Consider the following 26,573-nt stretch of genomic DNA (forward strand, 5'->3'; position numbering starts at 1 on the left):
ATCCCATAGCGAGAGAAAAGGAAATCCAGCTAGCCCTGGAATTAATCCCAGTTTTTCCCCTTTTCTTTTATCATATTCGGCACTGCCATTTCCTTACTATGTTTCTATATAGAGACACAAAACTTGTTTTAAGTTGGACCAATCTTGGCATAGATGAGGGATTCCTCAGATTCTCTCACCCATCACTTTTCTGGGGAAAAGATAGGCAACACATCCCTGTTTGTCACTTCTGTGTTGCCTGGCTTACTGGCTTACTAGATTCCTTATTTGAGACGTTTCCCTGAGAACCAATCCTGCTTCATACTATGCTCTGATAGGAGCTAAGAAGCACTTCCTAATGACTGGAGCCCAGAGTGAGCATGTCCATGACAGGCAGGCTCTCTCCACACAGTAGAACTCTACCAAGCTATGATGTGTCTTGATGTGGGACAATGGTCTTGTACCCTGTAAAGATTTGTCACCTGTATTGGTTTAATAAAATAAAATGCTGATTGACCAGTAGCCAGGTAGGAAGTATAGGTGGGTCACCAGAACAGGAGAATTCTGGGAAGAGGAAAGGCTCAGTCTGCAGTCATCATTCAGATGCAAAGAAAGATGAAAATGCCTCACTGATAGAGGTACCAAGCCACGTGGCAACACAGACAAGAATTATGGGTTAATGTAAGGTGTAAGAATTAGTTAATAAGAAGCCTGAGCTAATAGGCCAACCAGTTTATAATTAATGTAGACCTCTGTGTATTTATTTGGGACCAAATGGCTGTGGGACCAGGCAGGACAGAAACCTCTGTCAACAGTGTCTGATGCTGATAACTCCATATATCTCATGTTCAAGTAGGGATTGGGGCTGTGGCAGGGGTCCCCTAGCAACATCAGAATAGACATGTGTAACTGCCAACTCCAAAGTGCCTGCTCCTAGCAGGATTTGGGTTTAAGATGATTTCTAAAACATCCTTTATCCGATAATCTAGTTGTCCGAGGGTATCCTGGATAAACCACTCTGGTATGCTATAATTTGGGATGTGTGGAACTCACATATATTGCTCGGGCACCACCCGACTCTCCTTCTTGGTTTCCTTCTAAGACTGATGCGGAACATCTGGCCATCCACTTTTCTGTCACACCCCTTTCTATTCCAGGCTGCTCCATCCTGGTCCTTACACATGTTCTTCTCAAGTTGGTGGGTTTCACAGTGCTTGGATATTGCACAAGCTCTTCTCTTAGGAACTCAACCAACTCTTGTGGTTTGATTAGTGTTGGTGATGTAAAACTGACCTTAGATCTTGCCGACCTCCAACCACTCTCCTCCCATGGCTGCTCTGCTTGCAAGACATTTCATTGTGATGCCTTGGCTGATGACTACTTAAGGCACAGCTGAGTGTAACTGAGCAGGGCTTTCCCCCTTGTTCTTCTCCTAATGCCAGTGCTAGGAGAGGCCTGGCTCTTATCTTGGACTGCAGAGTTGGAGTCTGGAGTTGCCATTTTGTTTTTTATTTTACAGCTATTGACTGGGAGTCTCTTTACTTCAATGGCACAAAACTGGAGTAAAATTTTTTAGTGATCTTTTGCACAGATGTACCATTATATTCTTATTTTTCCGTGTCTAGTTAAACTAGATGTCTTCAGTGAGTATTGTATGTAATGATGTGTGTATACTAGGTCTTTTTTTTTTACCTAGAGATGACATTAATGTACACATAATAGTTGCATTGTTGACACCTGAGCACATCTTAGACTCATTCATTGAAACTGCATGGTTGTCTTGCATCTACCACTTAGGAGTCCAGGGTTTTCCTCCTTGATGTACTATAACACATCTGTCTCCCATAGCAGCGTCAACAGATAAATCACAATTCCCTGAATACAGTTCTGCAACTCTGTTCTCCAAAAACATACATCCAGTGGGGGTCCTTATCTCCTGTCCTCCTGTGTCTCACTTGGCATGTTATCTGAACAGTAAGTGCTCATAATCGGCTGGCAGAGCCTGGAGCCTATGAGACTCTGTCTACCACCCCAGGCTTCCCAAGGCGGGGTCTGTGCCATCAGGGGTGGGGATCCCATCATGCACCTGAACACGTGTGGCCAGCAGTCCGGGTTGTGGCTTCCCATCTCCAGGCCTACGCTGAGGATGGCATCCATGCACAGGACGTGGGCTGTGTGCAGCCACACCCCCTGCACCTTCCCCATCTGCTCCAGTTTCTGCTCCACTTTTAGTTTCACTGTGTCAGAAAGACATTTATTAAAATAGCAGTCTGAGCAAGGGAGACAGAAAGGGAGAAAGACAGGATGGAAATGAAAGAGTGTGTCATCATGCAGGGGCAAAGGATGACAATATACTTCGCTGGCTGAAAGTGCCTCTTCAACAGGTCCCATGGTTCACATGCAAGCTACTGGTTGGACGAGCCCCCATTCATAGGTGACCCCTGCTCTGGGGCTCTAAGGTCAGACAGATCCCGAGCTAGGTACAGCTTCTTCCAGCACGCTCATGGGCCTGGGCAAGGCATGGCATGGCAGTGTGGGTGAGCTTTGTGTGCTGTGCTAACTCTAGCTACACCGTCTGTTTCTAGCCCCTTGTCCTCCCATGTGCACTCTGACTCATAATATCAAGGCATTCTCGGCAGTCTGCAAGTCTCTCTGAGCTTGATTAATATTATTTACACCTTTCTTACGGTGATCATCCCAAAAGTATGTCTACGCATTTGGAGCACAAGCATGACTTCTTTTCAAGTGAAAATTATGATGTCATTTGTCCCTGACAAATGTATCTGTGAGCTATAAATGCTTTCTTGAAAAATTATTGAGAGGCAATAACTGAGGAAGGATGTAAAAACTGGCTCAGAAGGTCAGTTATGCTAAATGAGAAGGTATTTAGCAGTGTATCCTTAAAGAAAGCCTTCCAGTCACCAGATCTGGTGGGATAAACTGGATGATAGCTCAGCACTAAGAAGCAGAGAAACCTATCTTCAAGGCACTCAGCCGTTTTCATGTTACAAGGAGAAGGTTGTTTTTAGAAAAACACTATTTAACTCATGAATATGAAACTGGTTTTATTTTGTGTTTATGATTAGAACATTTTTAGCTCTGTTAGTGTGTTGTGTTTTAGGAACTGTAAGAATTAAATGTTTACAAATATTTATAGGTATGAGGGTTTTGCCTGCAGGCATACATGTGCCTATGTGCATGCTAGTTCCCTCAGAGGTCAAAGGGGAAGTTGGAGTCATACAGATGGGTGTGGGTCACCAGGTGGGTGCAGGGAACATAACTTGGATCCTCTGGAAAAGCAGCTAGTGCTCTTAACAGCTGAATCATCTCTCCCCAGCCACAAGAATTTTTTTTAAATGATTGATTTTATTTGTATGTGTGTCCCTGTGAGTGTATACACACACGTGTGTGTAGGCATGCATAACTGTGCATGTGCAGAGGCCTGAGTTAGGGTGTTGGATCCCTAGGTTGTAGGTCTTTGTCTTGTGCCTGGTTGGTAATGGGGGTGCTCGGGTCTGAGAATGGGGGTGCTCGGATCTGAGAATCCTGTCCTTATGATCAGCACTCTTAACTGCTGAGCCATCTCTCCAGACCCAGGGATTTATATTTTTGAGGTAAGTTCTTGCTATGCAGCTCAAACTGGCCTCATATTTGTGACCCTCTCATCTGAGTTGGGGCACACAGATGTACACTACCACAGGTTGCTAAATGTGAAGATTTTTGCGTGGCTGACAGATACACAGTACTTGAGTAAACTTACATTTCTTTTTTTTTTTCATCTTTCCCCAGATCTACACAAACTACTTTGCTTGTTAACAGGTTTTTATGTTGTTTTTTTGTTTGTTTTTCGAGACAGGGTTTCCCTGTAGTTTCTAGAGCCTGTCCTGGAACTAGCTCTTGTAGACCAGGCTGGCCTCGAACTCAGAGATCCACATGCCTCTGCCTCCCGAGTGCTGGGATTAAAGACGTGTGCCACCACCGCCCGGCAACAGTTTTTTTTTTTTTTAAAAAAATTAAATATTTTAGATTTAAAGGTTTTAAATTTAAATAAAATTTTAAATGTCAAAATATTACTTGTTTGTGGAACAGTGACCTGAATTGCTTGTCTCTGCTAAAGATACACATTTTCTGTGACTAGCTCTTCTACATATCGACAGATAGCAACAGCCTAGTTTAGATCATTTTTCCTTCAGCCTGCTGCCTGCCTTGTGTCTTTCATTGCCATTAGGAAAGACTTCTTTTCCTTGTGTCTAGAAGATCTTCAGCTCCACTGGCCCTTTCCCGTGTCCACAAAGCTCAGGTTTTTCTGAATGAAGTTTCTCTGGCCTCCTTCTTATGGGTTTTATTTGATTTTCTTTCTCATAACAATGGCCACTTTGCTGTCCCTACTTTGACCTGAGGGGTCTCTAACTTGCACTATCAGCCTGATGATGACCCAGGAGGTGACTCTGCTGTCCCTACTTTGACCTGAGGGGTCTCTAACGTGCACTAGCAGCCTGATGATGACCCAGGAGGTGACTCAGCCAGGTGGGTCCCTTGCATTCTTGTTAGCAACCAACTGTACTTTTCCACTAGTGGCCAGTATGACTTTTTTGTTGAAAAAGAGACACTATCAGTATTAGGTTGGTTCCCTTGCCCTAAACAGACTCAAGTGTATGGCCCAGTGGGGTTCCTGACTAGTGGCAATTGCCTACTGTGTATCACACACAGAGTGGGAACTAGTCTCTAATGGTATATGTGGGTATATGCACAGCATGACGGGCATCACACTTGGAGTGGGGACCAGTCTCCAGTGGTATATGCGAATGTGTGCACAGCATGACGGGTATCACACACAGAATGGGGACTAGTCTCCAGTGGTATATGCGGATGTGTGTACAGCATCATGGGCATCACACACAGAACGAAGTCAGTCTCCAGTGGTATATGCAGATGTGTGCACAGCACGATAAAGGCACCAGGAAGATCTGCCTGAAGCTGTTACCTTGTGCAATGGCATCACTGGGCTCCTGGCCTTCCCTTTCTTCTTTCTCTTCCTGGACACAGGAAGCAGCCGCCATCTGGGCAAGGGCTGAAGCGCAGTTAGCAGCAACCCCTTCAGAAGAAACACATATCTACCCCTTAGCTGTGTATGTTCTCCAGATAGGTACCAAAAAAGAACCCCTTCTAAAGGATGACTTTCCCAGTGAGTTCTGAAGGGACCTTCCCTCAGGTCAGGGATCCCCACAGGTACCTAGAGCACAACTCAGTCGTGCAGCTTTCCGCAGCCCATCAAGGCTCATGCAGATGGCATCTCGCTCCTTCTGGTTCTGCTCTTTGATGCCCTCGGCTCCTAAGATGAAGGCCAGCCCCTTGGAGCTTCCCGCCATTCGACCAGTCAAGGGAGTTGACAGAGTATCAATCAGGTTCTTCCAGCAGCCAACCAAAATATAACGTGCAAATGCCACACCTACAAGAGGAAGGGGTGACCCAGGTCACTCTCCAGAGACAAAATGAATGACAAAGGGTCTGGGGTTCTCCAGGCCTCAGATGAGCATCTCTGACTTGCATGTCGTTCTATGACAGGAAATACAATTTATTAGATTGTGTTGGGTCAGGTTTCACACAGTGCTCATAAATAATGAATGTGGTATCACCATCTCAGCAGGGCAATTTTCATTACCTCCCTTTCCCCCCTGCAAGAAAAAGTCATAATTTATTTAAGCCTCCATGTAACAATTCAATTTCTGGTAACACGTGTAATGGATGTATATTTTAAGCCCAAGGTTGAAGGTCTTACCTGCTACTGTGGAGTCATCAATTCTCCTGCTCTGGGCGAAAGGCGACTCCATCGAAGCTGATGCCATCAACTGGCCACCAATTGCGCTGCTCTCTAAGCCGTCAATATCTGCCGAGAGTAAAGTCATCCCTAAGCCTTTCCTTTTGACAGGTCAATCAAAAACAAATAACGGCCATCATAATATTCATATCTCTTTTAGCAAAAATCCATTGTATCTCTTACGTATGAGCAATAGACTGTCTTTTTTTTCTTTTTTTTAAAATTACTATTTATTTATTATGTATACAGTATTCTGGCTGCCTTTTTGCCTGAACACTAGAAAAGGGCACTAGATCTCATAGTAGATGGCTGTGAGCCACTATGTGGTTGCTGGGGATTGAACTCAGGACCTCTGGAAGAGTAATCAATGCTCTTTACCTCTGAGCCATCTCTCCAGCCCCCTAGAGTGTCTTTTCTGAGAAGATTATAAGCATTGCTTTATTCCCTCAGTCTGTTTTCTTTCGTTGCCAAAGCAGTCTTTTGCCTGCCATTGTATGTTTCATATTTGAAACAAAAAAACGAGGCTAACCTCTGCCTCTGCCACTGTCATATAGCACCAACTCCAGATGTTCTCATCTGTGGATCCTCTTTTTATTTAAAATCATGGCATTATCACCAATCGTATGTATAGAGTACTGCTTCTCAAGTTCTAGACTAAAAAGAATACACAACCATGCCGGGTTGGTATTTCTCTTCCAGAGCGCTTCCACTAGAACTAAGCAGAATAATTCTCTGGTCAGATAATTTTCATTCTAACTCAAAACATACTGGTGACAATACACTTTATAATTTTCAAATGGTTTCTGCTAATATTTTTTTCATTTGATTGTCCCCAACTACTCAAACCAGGAAGGGAGGGCTCTTATTTTTTCCTGTTTTACAGGGGAGGAAATTAAGAACTGGAAGAAAAAAAAAAGAAAAGAAAAAAAGAAAAAGGTATCAGGTATTATTTTTGGATGTTTGGGCTAAGATCCAACTATAAAGTAGGTAAATCGCCCAAGTCCACGAGGCTGGCAAAGGACAGAATTGGAATTTGGTATCTGTGTTTTCTGATTGAAGACCAGAAACAACACCATGCCCCAGTTCAACATGGGTTCTAAAACTACCTTCTTCAAATTTTTGTAAGAATAAATCCCCACATACAAAATAGCTCAACAAAATCCTTCATATGCTGGCAAGAAGGGACTGGTCTGGGGCTGAAAAGTCTGGGATTCTGCTTATCTCTGAATGAAGAGGCCTTTTAGGCCTGAGGCAGGCACCTCAGTCTCTGGGTACCAATCCCCTCACTATAAAAAGAGCCGACAAGCAGGATGCAACATGAATTCAGAGGCAACTGATACAGACAAATGAAACACAGTGGGGGTATGGGAAAGAGGATTGAATAAATTTCTTCTCAGTTTGGAACGCCACCCTTGCTTGAGTAGTATGATTTTCAATGCACAGTGTTAACGGTTTCATTTTATATTGGATTCTTACAAAATGGCATGAAGTCTTCTAGGCAGCATATAAGAAGGTCCAAAGAAATTGACTCCCATAGGGAGCTGCACTATTAGGAGGTGTGGCCTTGTTGCAGGAGGTGTGTTACTATGGGGGGCTTTGAGGTATTATATGTTTAAACTATGCCCAGTGTGGGACAGTTCACTTCCTGTTGCCTGTGGATCAAGATGTAGAATTCTCAGCTCCCTCCCCAGCCACCATATCTGCCTGCAGGCTGCCATGCTTTTCATCATGACAATAATGGGCTAAACCTCGGAAGCTGTAAGCTAGCCCCAATTAAATGTCCGTTGTAAGCATTACTGTGGTCATGGCATCTTTTCACAGAAATAAAAAAGCTAACTGAGACAGACATAAAAGATAGAAATTTAGGCTGGGCGGTGGTTATGATGCCTTTAATCCCAGCACTCGGGAGGCAGAGGCAGGCGGATCTCTGTAAGTTCGAGGCCAGCCTGGTCTTCAAGAGCTAGTTCCAGGATAGGCTCCAAAGCTACAGAGAAACCCTGTCTCGAAAAAACAAAACAAAACAAAACAAAACAAAACAAAGCAAGATAGAAATTTATATGATTGCTACTATAGAAATAGGCCAGTTTTCTGGAACAATCAATGACTTAATGACATTTACCAGAAATGGTCATTTTATCCAGTTTATAATAGTTTCCATGTACTGGGTACAATACTAATGAACTCAGCTATTTGAAATTTATTTAATTATATAGTTTATCATTTCTATGAATGGCTTGCCATGTTACAAGGAGTGGCCTGTTAGCCGATGGTGAGACTGTGGGTAGTACTTCTCCTGCTACACAATGGGAGGACCAGAAAGTTCCCACACCCCGCTTGCTAGTTCACACCTGGAATTTGCTATAAAGTTTCATGGACTATTAGTTATTTACTTTTATTTGTTACCAGTGTTTTGCCTGCATGTATTGATATGGAGCAAGTGCATGCCATGCGTGGTGGCCCTGGAGGTCACAAAAAGGCACTGGCTCCCCTGCAACTGAAAAGATGGCTGTGAGCTGCCACGAGGGTGCTGGGAACAGGACCTGGGTCCTCTGCAACCAAGAGTAATAAGTGCTCTTAACTGTTGAGCCATTGCTCCAGCTCTCACAGAGCCTTATTTTTGTTGTATTATTTTGAAAAGACTATATATTGCTATCATTACCCTAGAATTAAATAGCTTTCCTATGGGCAGAGTGACGGAGCTTATTCTTACGTTGCAGCTGATTAGCAGTCATGATGGATGAATACAGCTATTCCTTTGACATCTATGGAATGACTCTTTTTTTTTATTAAGCTTTGGGTAAAAGATTCATAGAGATTACATTAGGCAGAAACCTGGTATTTAAGATCCTCAGCTGAATTTGAAGGCACTTACACACTCTATGCAGCTGTCTCTATCCTAATGAAGGGAGTTTGTGGAAACAGATGGAGATTGAGAATTGCTTATAGTAAATTAAAAGCATGAATGTTTAGTGTGTGTTTGCCTGTGCACATGTTCATGTATGTGACGTGTGTATGTGTGTGCATACACATGTGTGGAGGTCAGAAACTGATATCAGCTGTCTCCCTGAGTTTTTCTTTGGTTTATTTTTTGAGACAGAGTCTCCCACTACAGCTAGATTGGCTGCCGGCAAAAGCCAGGGATCCGCTGTCTCCACCTCCCTAGTGCTGGAGTTATAGATCTCCTAACTCTGCCTGATGTTTTATGTAAGTGCTGGGGATCAAACATAGGTCCTTGGGACCACTGCGCCTTCTCTCCAGATCCCATGATTAATTTCAAGTCGTATAAATAAAATCATGATTAATAAAGTACAAACTGGTCACTTGTCCTACAATCTTGATCCTCAAGATGTGGGACCTAGACTTGCTTTTTTCAAGTTCCATCTTGATTCTAGAAGAAGGATTCCAGATTCAAGAATGTGCCTGGAGTCTACCCTCTAGGGATGGGCCTCATTACTGTCTTTTATACATGGTTCCTAACCAAATAACTCCCTGCCTCTGAATTCCTGATTTTGGGTTTTCACCTGTCAATCAACTACTTTGTTACCTTTATAAAAGTTCTGGTGTCAACCATTGACTCCATGACACACTTTTTTTTAAAAATATTTATTTATTATGTATACAATATTCTGTCTGTGTGTATGCCTGCAGGCCAGAAGAGGGCACCAGACCCCATTACAGATGGTTGTGAGCCACCATGTGGTTGCTGGGAATTGAACTCAGGACCTTTAGAAGAGCAGGCAATGCTCTTAACCTCTGAGCCATCTCTCCAGCCCACCATGACACACTTTTAATCAATAGATCCAACCTCCCAGCTACACTCTTCCAGCTTTATCCCATCCTTCCCCTGTGTAGTAAACAGCTGATGAGCTTTGAGAGACAGGAGACACCACACAAAAGCATCTTGTGTAGAGCCATGCCCTTCGGTGTCCCATGAGAGGACAATTCAGACTGGAAGTCAAGCTAGGAACACAGAAAGATTAAAAAAAGGCTGAAGGTTTAGCTTTGTAGAGCTTCTGATGAACACATCAAGGCTTTGAACATTGTTGGCAAGCCATGGATAAAACAGAAATATCTGCTCTTGCTAAAATTCACCCTACCACCCCTAGATATTAAACACACCATTCTCTGTATGGTCACTTGAAATTTCTAGTTGTTAAAGAGGATATTAAAATTTTTGACACTGGAGACAAGGATGCTGGGAAAGCCAATGTTTAGCATTAATTTATATTCTGGGACAGCTGGGAAAGGGGCACTGACAGGGAATGGGAATGAGGCCAAATCCCAGGAGTCCTGAATGATGTGGGATCTCTATTAGCACATGAGAACTTCCAGAAATCTCTCCGGGCCTGTGTCTAGAGAATACAAGTTCACTGATGGCCCTACAGCATTACTCTAACAGCTGAGGGTGTCCAACGGTGACAGTGAGCACAAAAGGCTGCCCACGACAAAAGGAAAGCAAGTGCATGCGAACTGCTTTCATGATGCTATCCTGCAACTGCTACTCAAGCCTGTTCGAGCATCATGCCTTTCTAAAAGGTCCCAGCACATCAGCTTCCCCACTACGGAGCACTCCATGACCTCGGCATAAGCCACTGACCAGTGAGCATGGTGATAAGGGGAAGGCTGTTGTCCTCGGGGCTGCCCCAGTAGCCAGCTTCTCCAAGCATGTTTCTGTCGAGAACCTGGTGGTAGAGCTCCTCAATCCAGGCCTGCGAGAAGACCATGAGCACGCCGCTGGTCTGCACCTGTTTCATGAACTCTTTCTGCAGAGAGTCCATGGGAGGGGACCAAAGACACAGCCCCGTCAATGAACAGTCTCACAAACCACGCCCCCTTCACTGAACCAGAGCTTTTCATTGCAGGGAAGAGTAACAGGGAGGAAATCTAGGGTGCAGAAGCCCAAGCTTCACACAGCTGTCTTATTAGTGACATAGTCAGATAAGCAGCCTGCAGAAGGACCAGGATGCTGCCTTTTATGTTCTTGCTCTTGGTGGGGAGGTTATCACCTACATGGCTACCTTCCACAGTTTCCTCTTCTTGCTGTCCCAGCAGCAGCAGGGATAGAACATGCTCTGGAAGGAGTGTATGTCCCCAAGAGAGACGAGACCTAAGCTTTCATAGAGTCATCAGTTAACCTTGAGGGGTTATATGTCAATCAAGAAGGAAGTAGCCATTGATTCCTTTCTGCAGATCCATGACTTAAACCCACAAATTGACATCATGGAAGTGGCTTCTTCAGTCAAGGGAGCCAATCACAGTGTAACCAACACCATCCTCACTACATACCTTAGAAAAGGTGTCTTATTAAAGCCACGAATGATCGCTGTGCAAATTTCACATCTGTGCTCTCCTTGCTCCAGACCCGCACAGGTGTGGGTACTGCTGAGCCCGGGGCACAGAACACAATGGCCAGTTTCTTCCTACAGACCTGACACTCGGCTGTACAGTGGCAGCTGAGATCAAAGCTCACCCAGGGGGAACCCATGCCAGAGTTCAACTCACCATCATGCCTGGTGCCAGGGTTGGCCGCTTCCGGTAGTAGTCACCGTGAGAGAGCTTGAGGTTGAGCAGCAGGGCACAGTGTGCCGCCGTGTACAGGCTGTCAGCGTTCATCAGCATCTGGAAGCTCAGACTGCTCCCTCCATCGAAGCCGGGAGAGTGCATCATGCCTACGGGAAGGGATGAAGACACCTGTGGGGCCGCCACAGCGTACCACAGGACCTGCATCCATTGAACCAGATAGTCTCGTGGCGGAAACTCCATTGTGCAGAACGCTGCTGTATAGCACTGATTACCAGCCAGGACGCTCACAGGATCAGAGGCACACTATAGTATATGACGTCTATTCTGGAGTCGATCTGCTACAACTGGATCGTGAGCTGTTAATTAGCAGCAATGACTGGGTAAAGCCCTTTGACTTCTCTAGTACATTCTTACATCTCAAACCTTCCATGGCAATGTAGCATCACCCAGCCTCATCCCCTCTCTCCTTCAGCTATCAATCTGCTTGCTATTTCATCCTGCTCTCACCTACACTGCCTTGCAGCCTGTGTGTTATCTCTGACACTCTCTAGAATGCTCTCTGAGACCCCTGGGGAGCTCCTCTTTTGATGTTTTTCAGGTCTCTAGTCAGTGTCTCAGAGACTTTTCCTTTCAGTTCCATAGCTTCCTTCCAAGGCACAGCCACTGCTTCCTCCCCTGTACTTCTTATAGCCGCAATGTTCTTTACCCCACCTAGCATTGTATTAATAGATAGTTTACATAGGTGTAGGTCTATGTGTATGTGTGTGTGTGTGTGTGTGTGCGTGTGCATGCGCGCGCATGTGTGTGTGCATGCACATACACACTAGGGACTGAAGCTAGGGTCTAACTCATGCCAAATTGATGCTTTGCCTATTAAGCAATTTCTACAACCCTTGGAGACAGGTCTCACTATGTTGTTGCTCAGGCTGGTGTCACATTTGATCCTCCTGCCTCAGCCTCCCAGGCACTGAGATTTTGGCAAGGGCCACTATGCCAAGCTACACATTTGTTTTCTGTCTGCTCTCAGCACTCAAGGTCTGAGAGAAGGTGTGGCTATTAGTTCTGTTCATTAGTGAATCTTTCGCCTACAATACCTGTCACAGAGCAGGTTCTTATGCCACTGGATGTATGAATGAGAATTCGCATGGCTATTACGAGAACCAACTGTGGTCATTCATCTAAGGTACCCAAAGCAGCACTTAACACAAAAACAAGAAAGTACGAAGCCAGGCATGGTACCGTATGTGTGTATCTCAGCACACATAAGGAGGGTGGGTGTCACAATGTATGTAACAATAATTTTTATTTATTTATTTATTTATTGGTTTTTTTGAGACAAGGTTTCTCTGTGTTGCCTTGGAGCCTGTTCTGGAACTCGCTCCGTAGTCCAGGCTGGCCTTGAACTCACAGAGATCTGCCTGTCTCTGCCTCCCAAGTGCTGGGATTAAAGGCATGCGCCACCCCGGCCCTGTGCAACCCTCAGCACCTTTGAGGTGTCTGAGCAATTCTCTGAAAGAGAGAGGGTTCCTAAAATCTGTTTCTATCCACGATGAAGCAGAAAATGGCATTCAGAGTTTAGCATTTAATTGATCAAATTAAGAAATACATTCAAGTTTATGTACAGTAGGGTGGGGAATAATCGGTAAGTGGCCTGATCGTAGACATCAAGATTAGACAGTTGTTTCTACAGCAGTTACTAACTCGGCTGGGAATATGTTCTGGAAGACTAAGCATAGGTTTAAGATGTTGAAAGTGAAAGAGGCGGTGGCTGAATCTACTGATATGGAAAGGCATCCACTAGCAGAGGTGTGTGAAGCCCGAGGACGCTGCTGGCAGATCTGCTTATGTCTGAAATGATCTGTTGAACTAGTTAGTAGTGTGTGCCGGCAGGTGGCCTGGCATCCGTGTGCAGGTTCATCTCTGCAACTACCAACAACGGACACATTTGAGTATAAGACAAAATGAAGACTATTCCATCCGCTTATGGAAAAGAACCGTTCTCCTGCCATACAGGATGTTTTCTCTGGTGACACCAGACACAAAGGAAAGAGCACACCGCTGTCCTTCATGAAATACTGTTTGTCACCTATAACCAATTCCATCCCATACAGTATTTCATTTGACTATGCTCAGACTTTCAACAAGGAGAATGCCTGTGAGACATCGGTCAATTTGCCTAAACGTATACAGATAGAAGCGGGTATTTGGTGTCATGCTGCTGATGTGAGCCAATTGTACTGCACATGCCCTCCCTGATAGGTACTCCATGAGATGTTCTATGCGGTTTTCTGAGTGGCCTTCTTGCTGTATTATCGATTTTGCAGTGATAAACCAAGGGAAGTATGACCATTTACATATGCTAGCTGTGATGCTTGTATTTCCCAGGTCTCAATAACTGTAGTCCATCTTGCCGTCTGTAATGAAGATATTCTTCACTGTCAGGAACAGGGGGCTAGACCACCTGCTTGACTGGTCACCAGTGAAAAACTGGATACTCTGATTTCCAGGTTTGACACTTAACACGAGCTAGGTTGCGTCAACTTCCCACAAAACTGGAGTTATCTGGGAAGAGGCACCTCGATTGAGAAAATGCCTTCTGTCAGATGCCTGAAGGGAAGTCTGAGAGCATTTTCTTGATCAATGATCAGCATGGGAGGCGCAGCCCACTGTGGGTGGCGCCACTCCTTGGCAGATGGTCCCGGGCTCTACAAGAAAGCATACTGGGAGAGTATGAGGAGCACGCCAGGAAGCAGGACTCCTCCATGGCTTCTGCTCCAGTTTCTGCTTTGGGCTCCTTCCCTGACTTCCCTTCCTGGAGGACTGTAAGCTATGAGGTATAAGAATTTTTCCTCCTGAGGTTGATTTTAGCCAAGTTTATCAAAACAGTAGAAATCCAGGACAACACGCCTGCTGTGGACTTGAACTTCGACAACCTAGAATGTTGTCATAGAAAGGGAAGTCTCACCGGGTCTCACTCCTCCTTGGGGGTTTATATAATGACTGGTGGCAGGGAAGGGAGTAATCGCCAGTGGTCCAGCTGCTGGTAAGGTGCCCATAATCCTGTAAACAAGCTTTGCCCATCCCCTATACACAACCCTAAGGAAAGCCAGTGGGTCACACCACTCCCCCACCCCATCCCCACCAACAAGAAAGAAGTAAGGGAAGAAAAAAAGGAAAAAGAAAGTAGAAGAATATTAGGTGGGAAAGGAGATCAGTGTGGGGGGGGAAATGATGGTAAAAAGGGTGGAGATAATAAAAATTCATTTTATATATATATATATATATCCATGTCATAATGAAACCTATTGCTACATATAATTAATATAAGATGATAAACGCACTACCAAGTCAGATTTCTAGCCCACGACTCAGGCTGTCTTTACTGACCAAGTCATCTCCCTGGCTCATGACAATGATTTTTCAAATTCAAGACTATGCATATAACTTTGCCATTTTGCAGAGACTCAATCATTACCCAAACCAACCACAGTGCCAGACTGCGGCACACAGCTGCTCTGGCCACCACTATCTGGTGCCTCTCTTGGTATCAAGGACAGTTGGTCAGAGAGCATCCAGGCTGTAGAGCTTGTCCCTGTGCCATAAACCCTCACCCATAAGTCTTCCAGTCCTTTACTCTCTAGCAGAGGAAACCCCGGGGCTCACTAACATGCTTTTGAAGCCAGTGGTTCTCAGCTTGTGGGTTGCGACCCCTTTGGGATTGCATATTAGATATTTACATTACGATTTCTAACAGTAGCAAAATTATGAAGTAGTAACAAAAATGATTGTATGGTTGGGGTCACCACAGCTTGAGGAACTGTATTAAAGGGTCACAGCATTAGGAAGGTCGAGAGCCATTGCTTTAAGCTCTTCAAACCACAAGCAGGAAGATTAGCGCCTACAAAGGCACACAGCTCTAAATGTCCTCAGTGCATACACAGCAAAAGAGTCTACAAACCTGAGCAGAAAGTAGAGGCAAAGTTCTGAAGGGCGGTGTCCACCTCTTCCACACTGGACAGGGCTAGGAGCCGGGGAAGGAGGCCCTCGAGGGACTGTATAAACAGCCGGGCACTGTGCTGGTCAGCCTCCTGGTTCTTCAGCAGTTTGAGAGACAGAGCAGCCGTTCTCAGGGACCGATGGCCCATGTAGTCCCGAGGGGTCTGCTCTTCATCCGCCAGTGAACAGTTGTCCGACCCAATGTCCGATACATCAGACCTTCCGGAGTCCTTTTCTGCTGCCATGGAATACTGGTCACAGGAATCAAATTCTGTCCTCGACAGGTCTTGGTCATCTACACTGAAGTTGCTCTCACTATACCTAGATCCATAGGACCTTGTCCTACAGTCTACCGACAGGAAATTAGTGATGTCAGGGTAAGGGACTGTGTGGCTTCTCTGAACTACATCGGGCTGGTCTATGGCCTCAGGTTCCGACACTTTGCTCATGGTCTCCTTGCCTTCCAGAATGGCTGGTGACTTGAGTCCATTCTTGTGGTCCTCTGGTGTTGTCTGGCCCAAGTCTCCCTCCAACGTAGTCTGGCCTGTGTCTGTGGTAACACTGATGCTGATGTCTGGGCTCCTCTCATTGCCTGACTCCCATGGCGTGTGCTCTGAAGACAGCACTCGGCGCTGCCAGCGGAAGTCAGCCTCATTAATCTCCATGGAGTCGCGGCTTGACTCGGCTCCGTCTCTCAGCTCTTCGAGGCGCAGAAGCAGCAGCTGTACTTGACTCTCATTCAAGCCCTTGCCCTGGCTGAGCTCATCTAGGGCGCCGAGCAGGGCGCAGACACAGGACACGGCAGCATAGCAGGCTTCAATGCCACCTTTGATGCATGCTTCCGTCATGCCGTCCATGATGCTACACAGTGTTCAAGACAGAAAATGGCACCCAGGCATGAAAGATCAAGAAACACTCCTAAATATGCAAGAGTTATAAGTCTGGTCAACTGCAGAGTATTCAAAAGAAATAGTCTAACTTGTATAACATCAAGGGGTCTAGACAATAAAAGCCACAAACATGCTCAGGTAGAGAAAAACTCCAGGTAAATTTCCCCACCTAAAATCATAGCCCTCTTGGCTGACTAGCTTTTCTGGGTACAAATGAAAATTCCAGAAGGCCATGTGTCATTTTATTCAAGTAAAGACAGTGCAAATTTTATTTCCAATTATGTTCAGACCTTCAAATAGGGCAGTTGCTGTTGCTAAGGTCATGAAGACGTTTCCATACAAACATATTCTTACCAGCTGTATGCCAATATGATTATTACAAACCACAGAATATTGAGTTTTCTGTGGAGGCTACTGCAATAGAACCTGGCAGCTAATACTGTACATCAAAAAGTTCTTCCCTTAAATAATTCCAAGGGACAAGTTTTGTATGCTTCATGTGTAGGTTCAGTTTTAAGCCAATATTAAAATCTGACAAGTTATGAGTAGTATAAATTGAGATGTTTTATGTGGCTTGTGGGTAAATAATTAAATATGCACATCTCTTTTAATGTAGACTCATCAAAATTTCATCAATTTGTGGTTAAGGTGAAAAGCGTTCAGAGAAGTTGAACACTTCAAGATAGAAAATAACACCCAGGCATGAAAGATCAAGACATTCCTCCAAATATATACAAGAGTTATTAGCGTGGCCAACCGCACAGTATTCAAAAGAGAAAGTCGATTTTGCATAACACCAAGGTATCTAGACAATAAATGACACAAACACACTCAGGGTGGGAAAAATCCCAAGTAAAGTTCTCCACTTCAAACCACACACCCTCCATCAATATTGACTGTTGGCCAATCTATATGGACCCAAAAGAAAAATGAGCATACAGTTTGAGAAGATCCAAGTGAGATTTTCTTTTGGAAATAGATCTTTTCCTTGGCTCTGACTCCGTAGAGCTTGGTCCTGCCAAGTCATACAGACGCTGTGGGCTCCCGAGTATCTTTAGGAAAATGGAGAAAGAACAGAAAAGTGAGTATCACAAAAACCCAAACTCAAAAATCCACCAAGTTTTAAAGTCATGAGATCAAATAATGTGCACTTCTTTGGTAAAGGACACAAAACAGAAGGAAAGCTTGAGGTATGAATCTCTGGCTTGGGATTTTATTTTTCAGATTTTGACCTATTTGTACATATGCAATGAGGTATTTTCAGGGTGATACCTGTGGTTGTCATATCATGTTTGAATGAGATATCATCTGTAGTCTTGGGCATTTAAATTCTTGGTCCCAAATGGTGGCACTATTTAGGTAGGTGTGGAAGGAGTGGTCTTGACAGAGGAAGTATGTCACTGGGGGTGGATGTTGCAAAAGTGATGTCTCATCTCCAGTACCCCACTTCCTTCCTGCAGTTTGAGATGTCACCTATCAGCTATTCCTGACACTGTGACTTCTGTTTCCTGCCACAATCCCCCACCATGATGGACTCTTACCCTTTGAAACTCTAAGTCCAAATAACTTTTTTTTGTAAGTTGCCCTGGTCATAGTGTTTTATCACAGCAATAGAAAAGTAACTAATATAGGACCCAAGTTAAACAGCAAATTCATTTTACATACACCTTGTATTCTTAGCCTAAAGATAATGTTACACGATAGTTTTAAAACTTCGGGGCATGAGGGTTTTGTAGCATGGTATTTTCTACTTGTGGCATTATGGCAGCACTGAAGAAGTGTCTGCACTTCAGGCTAATGATGTCAAATGTAGGTTGTCATAAAATTAACTGAAGCTACAAAATGCTAGTAAGCTACAGAATAAAATGTGGTTACACTGTTATAATTGTAGTTGCTATGCTGTATAATTGCTCTGTAGAACTTCACACTAAGTTGCTTAGCCAGCATCTCTCCAGCTTCCATCACCGTAGCCCCTGGTGACCACCATTCTATTTTCTGTTTCTATGTGCTCAGGGTTTTTAGAATACACATATAAATGGGACCAAGTGATACTTTCTATAGCTAGCTTATTTCTCAGTATTATTCATCTATGTTGTTGCCAAGGACACAATTTCTTTCTTTCTTATGATAAATCATTATTCCATCAATACTATTTTGACTAGATTTAATTTATATCTTCTATTGGCCCTAGCCACTGCATGCTGTCATAGTACAATGGAGATGATACCCCACCAAATGACTGTAAGGCAAGCAGCTCCTGCTCGTTAGGCGAGAAACCACCAATTTCCCAGTTGCCATGTTCATCCAGTGATTTTGTTACAGTTCTTTTATTTTGCAGTTACTTCTGAGAGAGCTGCAGAAATGGGGATAATATTTTGAGACTCTTTACTATTCTTTGGACTTACGGGTTTTTTTTTCCTTTTTTTCTCAAATAAATGCAAAAAAATATCCTCTTTTGCAGGGATGGGGTCAAAAAGATGAGGCAACACGGATACTTCCACAGAAAATTTGAGGATTATGGAGTTGGTTCATTAATTCATGAAACTTTTCTTTGGTTTCTGGCATATTCATGTGATTAGCTTCCAGGAGGACAGATTTTGTTTGCAGGATCTCTTGGCAGGCCTCTAACACTTTCGCACAGACTGAGTGTGGGAAGAAAGCTGAGGTCCAGAAACAACAAAAGGTGGTTTTCTAGTTCTTTCTCCATGCTTAAGGAATCTGTGGTGTACTCCCTGTTCATAGTGATGACATCAGTTTGAAACGGTCATATTTAATCTCTCTACATACGGGAGTGACAGTTACACCACATAATCTGAAACTGTGATTCTATTTGAGAAACCTGGCTGAGCAAAGACAGATTTCCAGCATTTGGGAACGTTACAAAGGGCTACACTGGTTGTATGTTTTACAGATTTTTTGTTTTGTTTAATTATGTGTGTGTGTGTCTGTGACTGAGGACGAGTGCACATGGAGGGCAGGTGCCCACTGGATCCAGAACTGGGCATCAGATTCAAACCCTACTGGAGGTGGAGTTACAGGCAGCTGGGAGCTGCTTGACATGAGTGCTGGGAGCTGACCACTGCCAGAGAAGTGTGGGCTCTTAACAATGGACCATCTCTCTACAATAAGTTTAAGACCAAAGAGTATTTCTCTACTCTGTTCTTTCCATGGAAAGACATTGAAAATTCATGCCCTTTATATGTATCACCAAGGCCACCATTGATTACCAAAGTTTCTCCTCTTCTTTATTGAGCTATCCATGTTCAACAGTGACCAAAAGACCCAGAATGCAAAGCTATCATTCATAGTCTTGGAGCATTCTAGAGTACGAATCCCATTGTCTCCTCTTCCAGCCAAGAGATATTTCCAAAAACAATTATTTGTTTTAAAGTCTTTCGTTGTTGTTAAAACGCAGATGTCACCACCTTGCCCTAAAGGGGCAGGGACAGTCTATCTGCTACTCCTTCCCATTTGATGAGTCTGGGTTATAAAAACAGCCCCTTCCCCAGGATACCATGACTTAAGCATGGGCTTAAAAGCCCAGCATGGCTTTTTCTCACACTTTCTGTTTTATCCTTACTTTTTCTCCTTTTTGCTATTTCATATTTATTCTGCTCTGTTTTTCACAGCATCAAGGTGGAGTACTCGGATGTTCATTTTAGGTTTTCTACTTTGAATACAATAGTTGAAGATTTAACAAGCCGGTACTCTGCACGGGCTGCCTTCTCACGAGTCTTCACATATAATATTCTTGTCATTGTTCAGTTTTAACTAACTTATATTTCTACATATTTACAGAAAATGTCATTTAGAGGTTATATTAAGGAATGGCTAACAAAGTTGTGTAGAACTTAGATCCTACTGCTATGACCCTTTATTTTCAGAGTGAGGTATACAACTAAGTATGAGCAGGAATATTACTCAGAGATCATTGCATCTTCAGGGACCTCTTCTGTTTTCCATTTTTGTTGAAGGGGTGAGTACATCTCTGAGGGATGTGTATTTAGTTTTTCTTCAGTGATGCATAAGGGGTTTCATGATGTTCAGCATGTCCTGTAACACCAAGTTATACCAGTAGCCCAATGGATAGGACTCTGAAGTCTCAGTTTCTCTTGAAAGCCCACCTTATTCTCTAATTCAACTTTGATAATGTATTTAAATGCCTAAATTTGACATGTATTGTTAATTGCTTCAGAACCTAAAGGAGAAGGGGACAGAGTTGGTTCTGAAAGACCAACAACACTCAAAGACCTTTGTATCTTCCTGTGGTATTGGGAACCAAACCTCAGAGGCCTGTGTATGCTACGCAAAGACTCTACCACTGAGTTATAATCCTAGACACCTCCCTCCTCTTGCCCACCCATGCTGCCCAGTACTAGGGACTGAATACATGGCCTTGTGTTTGCTAACCAAATACTGTACCACCAAACCATACCCCCACCTTTTAAAATCTCAAGATGGGCATAAGAGGTACAGCATCAGTGGTTTGGTGTTCTATATCTGGCCAGTATGGACTTAGAAAGAACATCTAGGGTAGACCAAGGGAAGGAACTTACTTTTTCATACTTATTATCAGGCAGGAGACAGAACCAGAAAGAGAATGCATGATAAAATACACAATGTCCTGTATGTCTTTGACAACTAGGTACATAGTGTCTATGGCACAGAGACCCAAAGAAATAATACACAGAAAGGCAAACAAGCATCCTGGGTACGGAGTGGTTTTCTTTGTGTGCAAAACCCTCCATATTTTGGTATCTAGGTAACCAATTTTCCACCTTGTCATTTTAGTCTTATAAAGCAGAGGCATTATTTTCAGAACGACCTGGCTGGAATTCATCTGCTTGGTGTCCCAGGGCAGCACTGGTCTCACACATGACTTGGACGCATCTAATCTAGTGTTGTTTCTGAACAGTGCCCTTGGGAAGCACCTTGGGTTAAATGTGAGAAGGAAAATACACAAAAGTAATGTGTACAGAATATATGGGAGGGTACAAGGACTTCTTTCAATCTTCCTGTGAAGGAATCATTTTGATGGGCAGAGCATCAGTTGTCAATGGGTGAGATGGAGTTAAGAGCAAGACTTTGTCTAAGGAAACACAACCATAGGGAAGGTTTTGGTCACAAAGAGGCAACTGTATTTGGAACACCCAGGTTCACAGATGAACCTTGTTTCTCACAAATGTAGTATTTCAGACAAGTGACTAATTGTCCCCAGAGCCCTAACTTCTCCCTTTAAAAAACTGGCATAATAGTATTGATCTACGGGAGAAAAGTGTTGGGTAGGTAGGTCTCCGTTTTGACATTGTGGTACAATGTTATCACCTACAAAGCTCATGCTTGAGAAATGTTCAACTTAAATCATGAAAAATCATAAAACATATGTCTTTTTGTGTGTTTGGGTATTTTGAGATGTAGGTTACCTGTAGTGTGCAGGTTGGACATGTTTGGTCTAGCCTACTGTAAATGACCACTTACAAGAAATTAGGGAATGAACAGAAGCAGGAAGGTGTAAAGTAGGGCCAGTCAGGTGAGATTAAGTTGCATCTCAAAGAATGACAGGAAATGAGAAAATTGGTAGACAGTTCTAGAAACAGTATAGTAATTCAGATGGTGCAGTGTAGTATGGAGGCAAGCAGGCCTGCTTTTCATCTCGCCCGGATCCCACATGGCTAGCTTTACACCTGAAATAACAACACACAAACTGTATTCATTTAAACACTGCCTGGCCCATTAGTTTCAGCCTCTTACTCACATCTTAACTAGCCCATATTTAGTAATGTATGTAACACCACGAGTGGTGTCTTACCGGGAAAGATTCAGCACGTCTGACCTGGTGGCTGGCTTCATGGCAACTGTCCCAGAGAGGAGAGGTGGGGCAATTGTCTGAGCCATCTACCTCACTTCCTTCTTCCTGTTCTGTCTACTCCACCCACCCAAGGGGTGGCCTATTAAATGGGCCAAGGCAGTTTCTTTATTAACCAATGAGAGACCTCCATCAGTACAGAAGGCAGTGAGGAGTGATTAGAGAGTTTGGGTCATGGTGAAATTATCAATGGTGATCTCTAAAAGGAAGTCCAATAATATAACAGAAGAAAAGCAGCCATGAAAAACGTCAGAGCTGTCTGTTTGCAACCTCCGTGTGGTTTGTGGTCATCTTCCTTATGGTGGTAACAAGTACATTATTTAATTTTGCTTGGTATTCTAGACTCATAAAGTACTTAGGCAAACTTCATTGCACTTCGAACATATAAACTTTGAATTTACAGTTTTCTTATCTTTACAGCATTGGAATATTCTAGAGTTAAGCAATTTGCCTGCTGTCATCTGGCATGTGAGTGGCAGTGAAAGGGTCTGATTCTTATACTCAAGCTTGAGAATGGGTAGCTGACCCAGTGCCAGCCAAGGACCTTCAGGAAGTGTTTACATTGCATTGTGAATGATATGTCTAGACGTTAGCGATGGATAAGAAGAGCCCCTGGGTTTAGAATTAGGGGACCAGGGGTTTTACTATTACTTATTGTTAGGAATTTGGACAAGTCATTTGGCCTCTCAAGGCTCCAGCTTCTGTGTGGGCCAGAAAAATCCCTCTTTCTGGCTTCACATTTCCAAGTAAAATATCTCTCTCTTTTTTTTTTTTATAGTGCAGGGAAGCCCTTGACCTGAATGGTGAATTTAGCAGGAAGAACTTAGTCTTCTTGGCCAATAATCCCTTTCCTTCTCTTCTAACCCCGAGGATCTGCCTACAGAGAGGAAGGCTAGTCCACCTCCTTAAAGCATCAGGTTTAATAGAATAGTGGTCTGTCTGAAGAGAGTGCTAGTGGAGAGGCCCTGTTGCCTAAATAAATGGTAGCCAAGTAGACTAGTCAAAGTTATGCATTCTTCACCAACCAAGCAGTGAGAGAATCTGAAAGCTGGGCTTTTGGTGCCACCCCCTGGCAGGATGGAGAGGAAAAGAAGCTACACTATTGGTCACAGTAAAGTCAGTGCACAACCTGTTGAAGCTATAATGAACATGATGTGTCTGGCAAAGAATAGAAAAGAGATAATGATTGGTTTTGTGTGCTCATGTGTTTTCTTGACCATCTATTAAGTCTGGATTAACTCACAATTTCTAGAAATACTGGGTCAGAACTCCTCATTATGATAAGATCTTATGAAAATATAACCAAGAAGGAATTAAAATTTAATTCTTTGTTCTTTGGTCTTAGCTGGAGAAATTAGATGACAAAAGGACCATCATTGTCTGGAAAGCCTATCAGTAAGACCATGGTACAGCTGTGATTCTAAGTTGGCCTATGGCCGTAGGGCTATCTGATTAGATAGACTAGAGCCCAATGCTGAAATACAAAAGGCCACTGGGATTTGGTCAGATGAGGTCCTTCACCATCATACACTAATAATCTCTGTGTGGATTTCATATGGTAATACCACTTAAGCCTGAGAGGGCAACTATCAGAACATCCTGTGTACCTGGTAAGTTTCAATGATTAATTATGTAAAGATACTCTGGTGAAGAAAAAATAGACTTTAAAAGAAACTGATGGTCAATATTGCTTAAATTGAATCAACCCATATATTGTTACTCTGATTTTTGGGGGCGTTAGTACTCTACATAAATGAAACCAAGTACCCTAGTTAATTTCAGCTGTCAACTTGACACAGCCTACAGTCACCTGAGGAAACTTCAGTTAAGGAATTGTGTAGATCAACCTGGCCTGTGGGCATGTCTATGGGGCACTGTTTTGATTACTAACTGATGAGAAGGGTACAGCCCACTGTGGGTGGTGCCATCCCTAGGTATATAGGTCTGCGCTGTATAAAAATACCAGATGAGCTAGCCAGATAAAGTCAGTAAGCAGTCTTCCTCTGTGGTTTCTGCTTGAGTTCCCACCCTGACTTCCCTCAGTGGTGGATTATTATCTCTAAGAGTAAGCCAAATAAATAAGCCCTTTCCTCCCAAGGTTGCTTTTGGTCAGAGTGCTTTATTACAGAAACAAAACAAAACAAAATGGAAAACCAAACAAAGAAAAAAAGGTTCACCTAGAACACTAACCTTTATGAAGAAGTTCACATAAACAAAAGCACTGATTCCTTTTCTTAGTAATTTCTGGGGGAGGAGTTTGATGGAGTGAGAATTCTCTTTTGCAGCACCTTTAAAACAACTGCAATTCATCCTCAAAGCCAGGAGGCAGCCCACTGGAATGGCTATTATCAGATACAAAGCCTTTCTATCGTAGGATTTTGGTATTTGATTAAGAGGACAGAACACATGGAGGAAGAGGATAAAGGGTTTCTTTTATCAAGAAACCAGCAAAGCTCTTTTGTGTATGTCTCAAGCATTAGGTCATTCTGTTTCTGACCTGGGCTAGGTTACCTTTCCTTAGGCAGTGGTCCCTTGCTCCTAGGAGGTCACCATATTGATGCTGTATTTAGTATAGACTCCCAATTTTATGGCACACTATAACAATGAATGCCTGGATTCAAGACATCCTCTTGGCTGAGCCTCCTGAGTAGCTGGAACCACATACACACACCACAGCACCAGGCAAGTCATTTTGGAATCTGATTTTGCCAAGGTGCCAAGCATGTATATCTGCACAGAAAGGAACTCAAACCAAAAGGATGAGCTCTCATGTGTACATCTGTCAGAGTTTTAACAAACACATAGCAAATTTTAACAAACACACAGCTAATTATCAAAGAGTTTAAAGCCAATGAATGTCTCTAACATTTCCTTTTTTTAAACCAAAGCTCCCAAAATATATGCCTACCAACTTCAGAATTGTTTGTTACTGGACTCCATGTGGTGGCAATGACACCCCCAGCAAGGGATGACAAGCAGTTTAGATTCCTGTGGGCAAACCCATGGCGTTCTCCCACACCTCCCTACCTCTTTCATGATCTTGATGGCTTCCACCCGGTGCTGAGGCGGGGGATACAGGAGCACACGGTGGTAGAGGGACTGGAGCACTGGCTTCATGGAGTCCACTGACCCCACTAAGCGGACGAGCTCAGCTGCAAGGTAATAGATGGTGCGGGCCACAGGGCTGCTCAGGGTAGGTGCAGTGCAGGAGCAGCCTGAGCCGCGGCCATGGTCAGACACACCAGGAGAGGCCGAGTCCGACTCCACATTGCTGCTGGTGCTGCTGCTGTGAGCAGAGGTGATGGTTTTGTCATGAATGGGGTTCCCCAGGATCACAATGAGAGCCGGGCAGAGGCTTTTCCTGGGAAGAGGCGGGAGGAAAGATAGGCCTTACTAGAAGCCACGTGATAAAATGGGAATGCCACCAGGAAAACAAATATTTGCCACAAAAATATCCAGGAAGAGCATGGGTCCCTACTCTTCCTTCTTTTGCCTATGTCACATCCAGTATGCCCAGTCTTCCTCATTTCTCATGTTAAATAAAGTCAAGAGAAGCATTTAAGGACCATTCGCGTCTGTGAGCATGTGCACGTCTCTGTGTATATATGTGTGTGTATGTGTGTGTATATATGTATGTGTGAACAAACAGGGCTCAGAATGCTAAGAAGCTTTCTCATTGAGGTTCATTTTGCTATGAATAACAGAATCGTTTGTCATTTAAGGGGTTAGTTTCAAATCCCATACTGACACCCCTCATTCAGCTTCCTCCCTGTTAGTAAAATGGGATCAATAGCCTACTGAGTGACTGCCTGTGGGGCCTGTCACTTCCCGGAATCTCTGGACATGAGTAGGTGATCAGCACTCTTGTGGCACTAGAGACCAGTTCAGGGGTAGAATTTCTTGCCCATGTACTGCCTGATATATTTACATGCTTCTTAGAACAGACTGAGAACCCAGAAGTCACTTGGTTCTGTCTCGTGTGATCCCATTGATGTAATGGCCCAGGAGGGCTGCCGGAAGAAAATTTTTTATATTTAGCCACTAGTTTCTTTAAGGAATTTGGGGTGATGTACATAAATAAAGCAATTCTCCTACCTGGAGGACCCATAAAAATAGATGGAACTATCACTAAGTCATGGGCACTGTGGAATGGGACCGAGACACAGCTACTGGAGCCCCTGGCTGGCGTGGGGGCATCAGGGCTTTATTCTCACCAGATGAGGTCAGTGAAGCCCCTGTGCAGGTACATGGAGGAGGAGGAGCTGCTGAGCACGGAGAGAATGCATTCCAGGTACAGAAGCTGCAGCTGCTGGCTGTCACTGTGGAAGCACAAAAGGAACACACAAAGACAAGCAAAACACAAGGCAAAATGAGAGAGGTGGCACTGGGACAGAATCTGGAGAGACTCTAGGCATCACCCCAGGGGATGTGCGGTCGGTGTACCCCCACATAGAGGGAAGATTGTAGGAAGAGACGTGGGGAGATAACTCTCCACAGGCAA

General features: G+C 43.8%; 1 protein-coding gene across 1 annotated transcript in view; it reads right to left on the reverse strand.

Moving 5' to 3' along the window:
• Positions 1–26,573, reverse strand: part of Arfgef3 (ARFGEF family member 3) — a 146,822-nt gene that overhangs the window by 36,833 nt on the left and 83,416 nt on the right. The window contains exons 9-18 of the mRNA XM_038340047.1: positions 26,287–26,391; positions 25,100–25,433; positions 17,146–17,258; positions 15,279–16,177; positions 11,300–11,466; positions 10,395–10,560; positions 5,759–5,866; positions 5,213–5,428; positions 4,964–5,074; positions 2,066–2,216 (exon numbers count right to left, since the gene is read on the reverse strand). Coding sequence (XP_038195975.1) covers positions 2,066–2,216; positions 4,964–5,074; positions 5,213–5,428; positions 5,759–5,866; positions 10,395–10,560; positions 11,300–11,466; positions 15,279–16,177; positions 17,146–17,258; positions 25,100–25,433; positions 26,287–26,391 — 2,370 coding nt within the window. The remainder of the gene's footprint in view (positions 1–2,065; positions 2,217–4,963; positions 5,075–5,212; positions 5,429–5,758; positions 5,867–10,394; positions 10,561–11,299; positions 11,467–15,278; positions 16,178–17,145; positions 17,259–25,099; positions 25,434–26,286; positions 26,392–26,573) is intronic.

The sequence above is a fragment of the Arvicola amphibius genome, chromosome 8 (genome assembly GCF_903992535.2).
Source record: "Arvicola amphibius chromosome 8, mArvAmp1.2, whole genome shotgun sequence".
Classification (NCBI taxonomy): Eukaryota; Metazoa; Chordata; class Mammalia; order Rodentia; family Cricetidae; genus Arvicola; species Arvicola amphibius.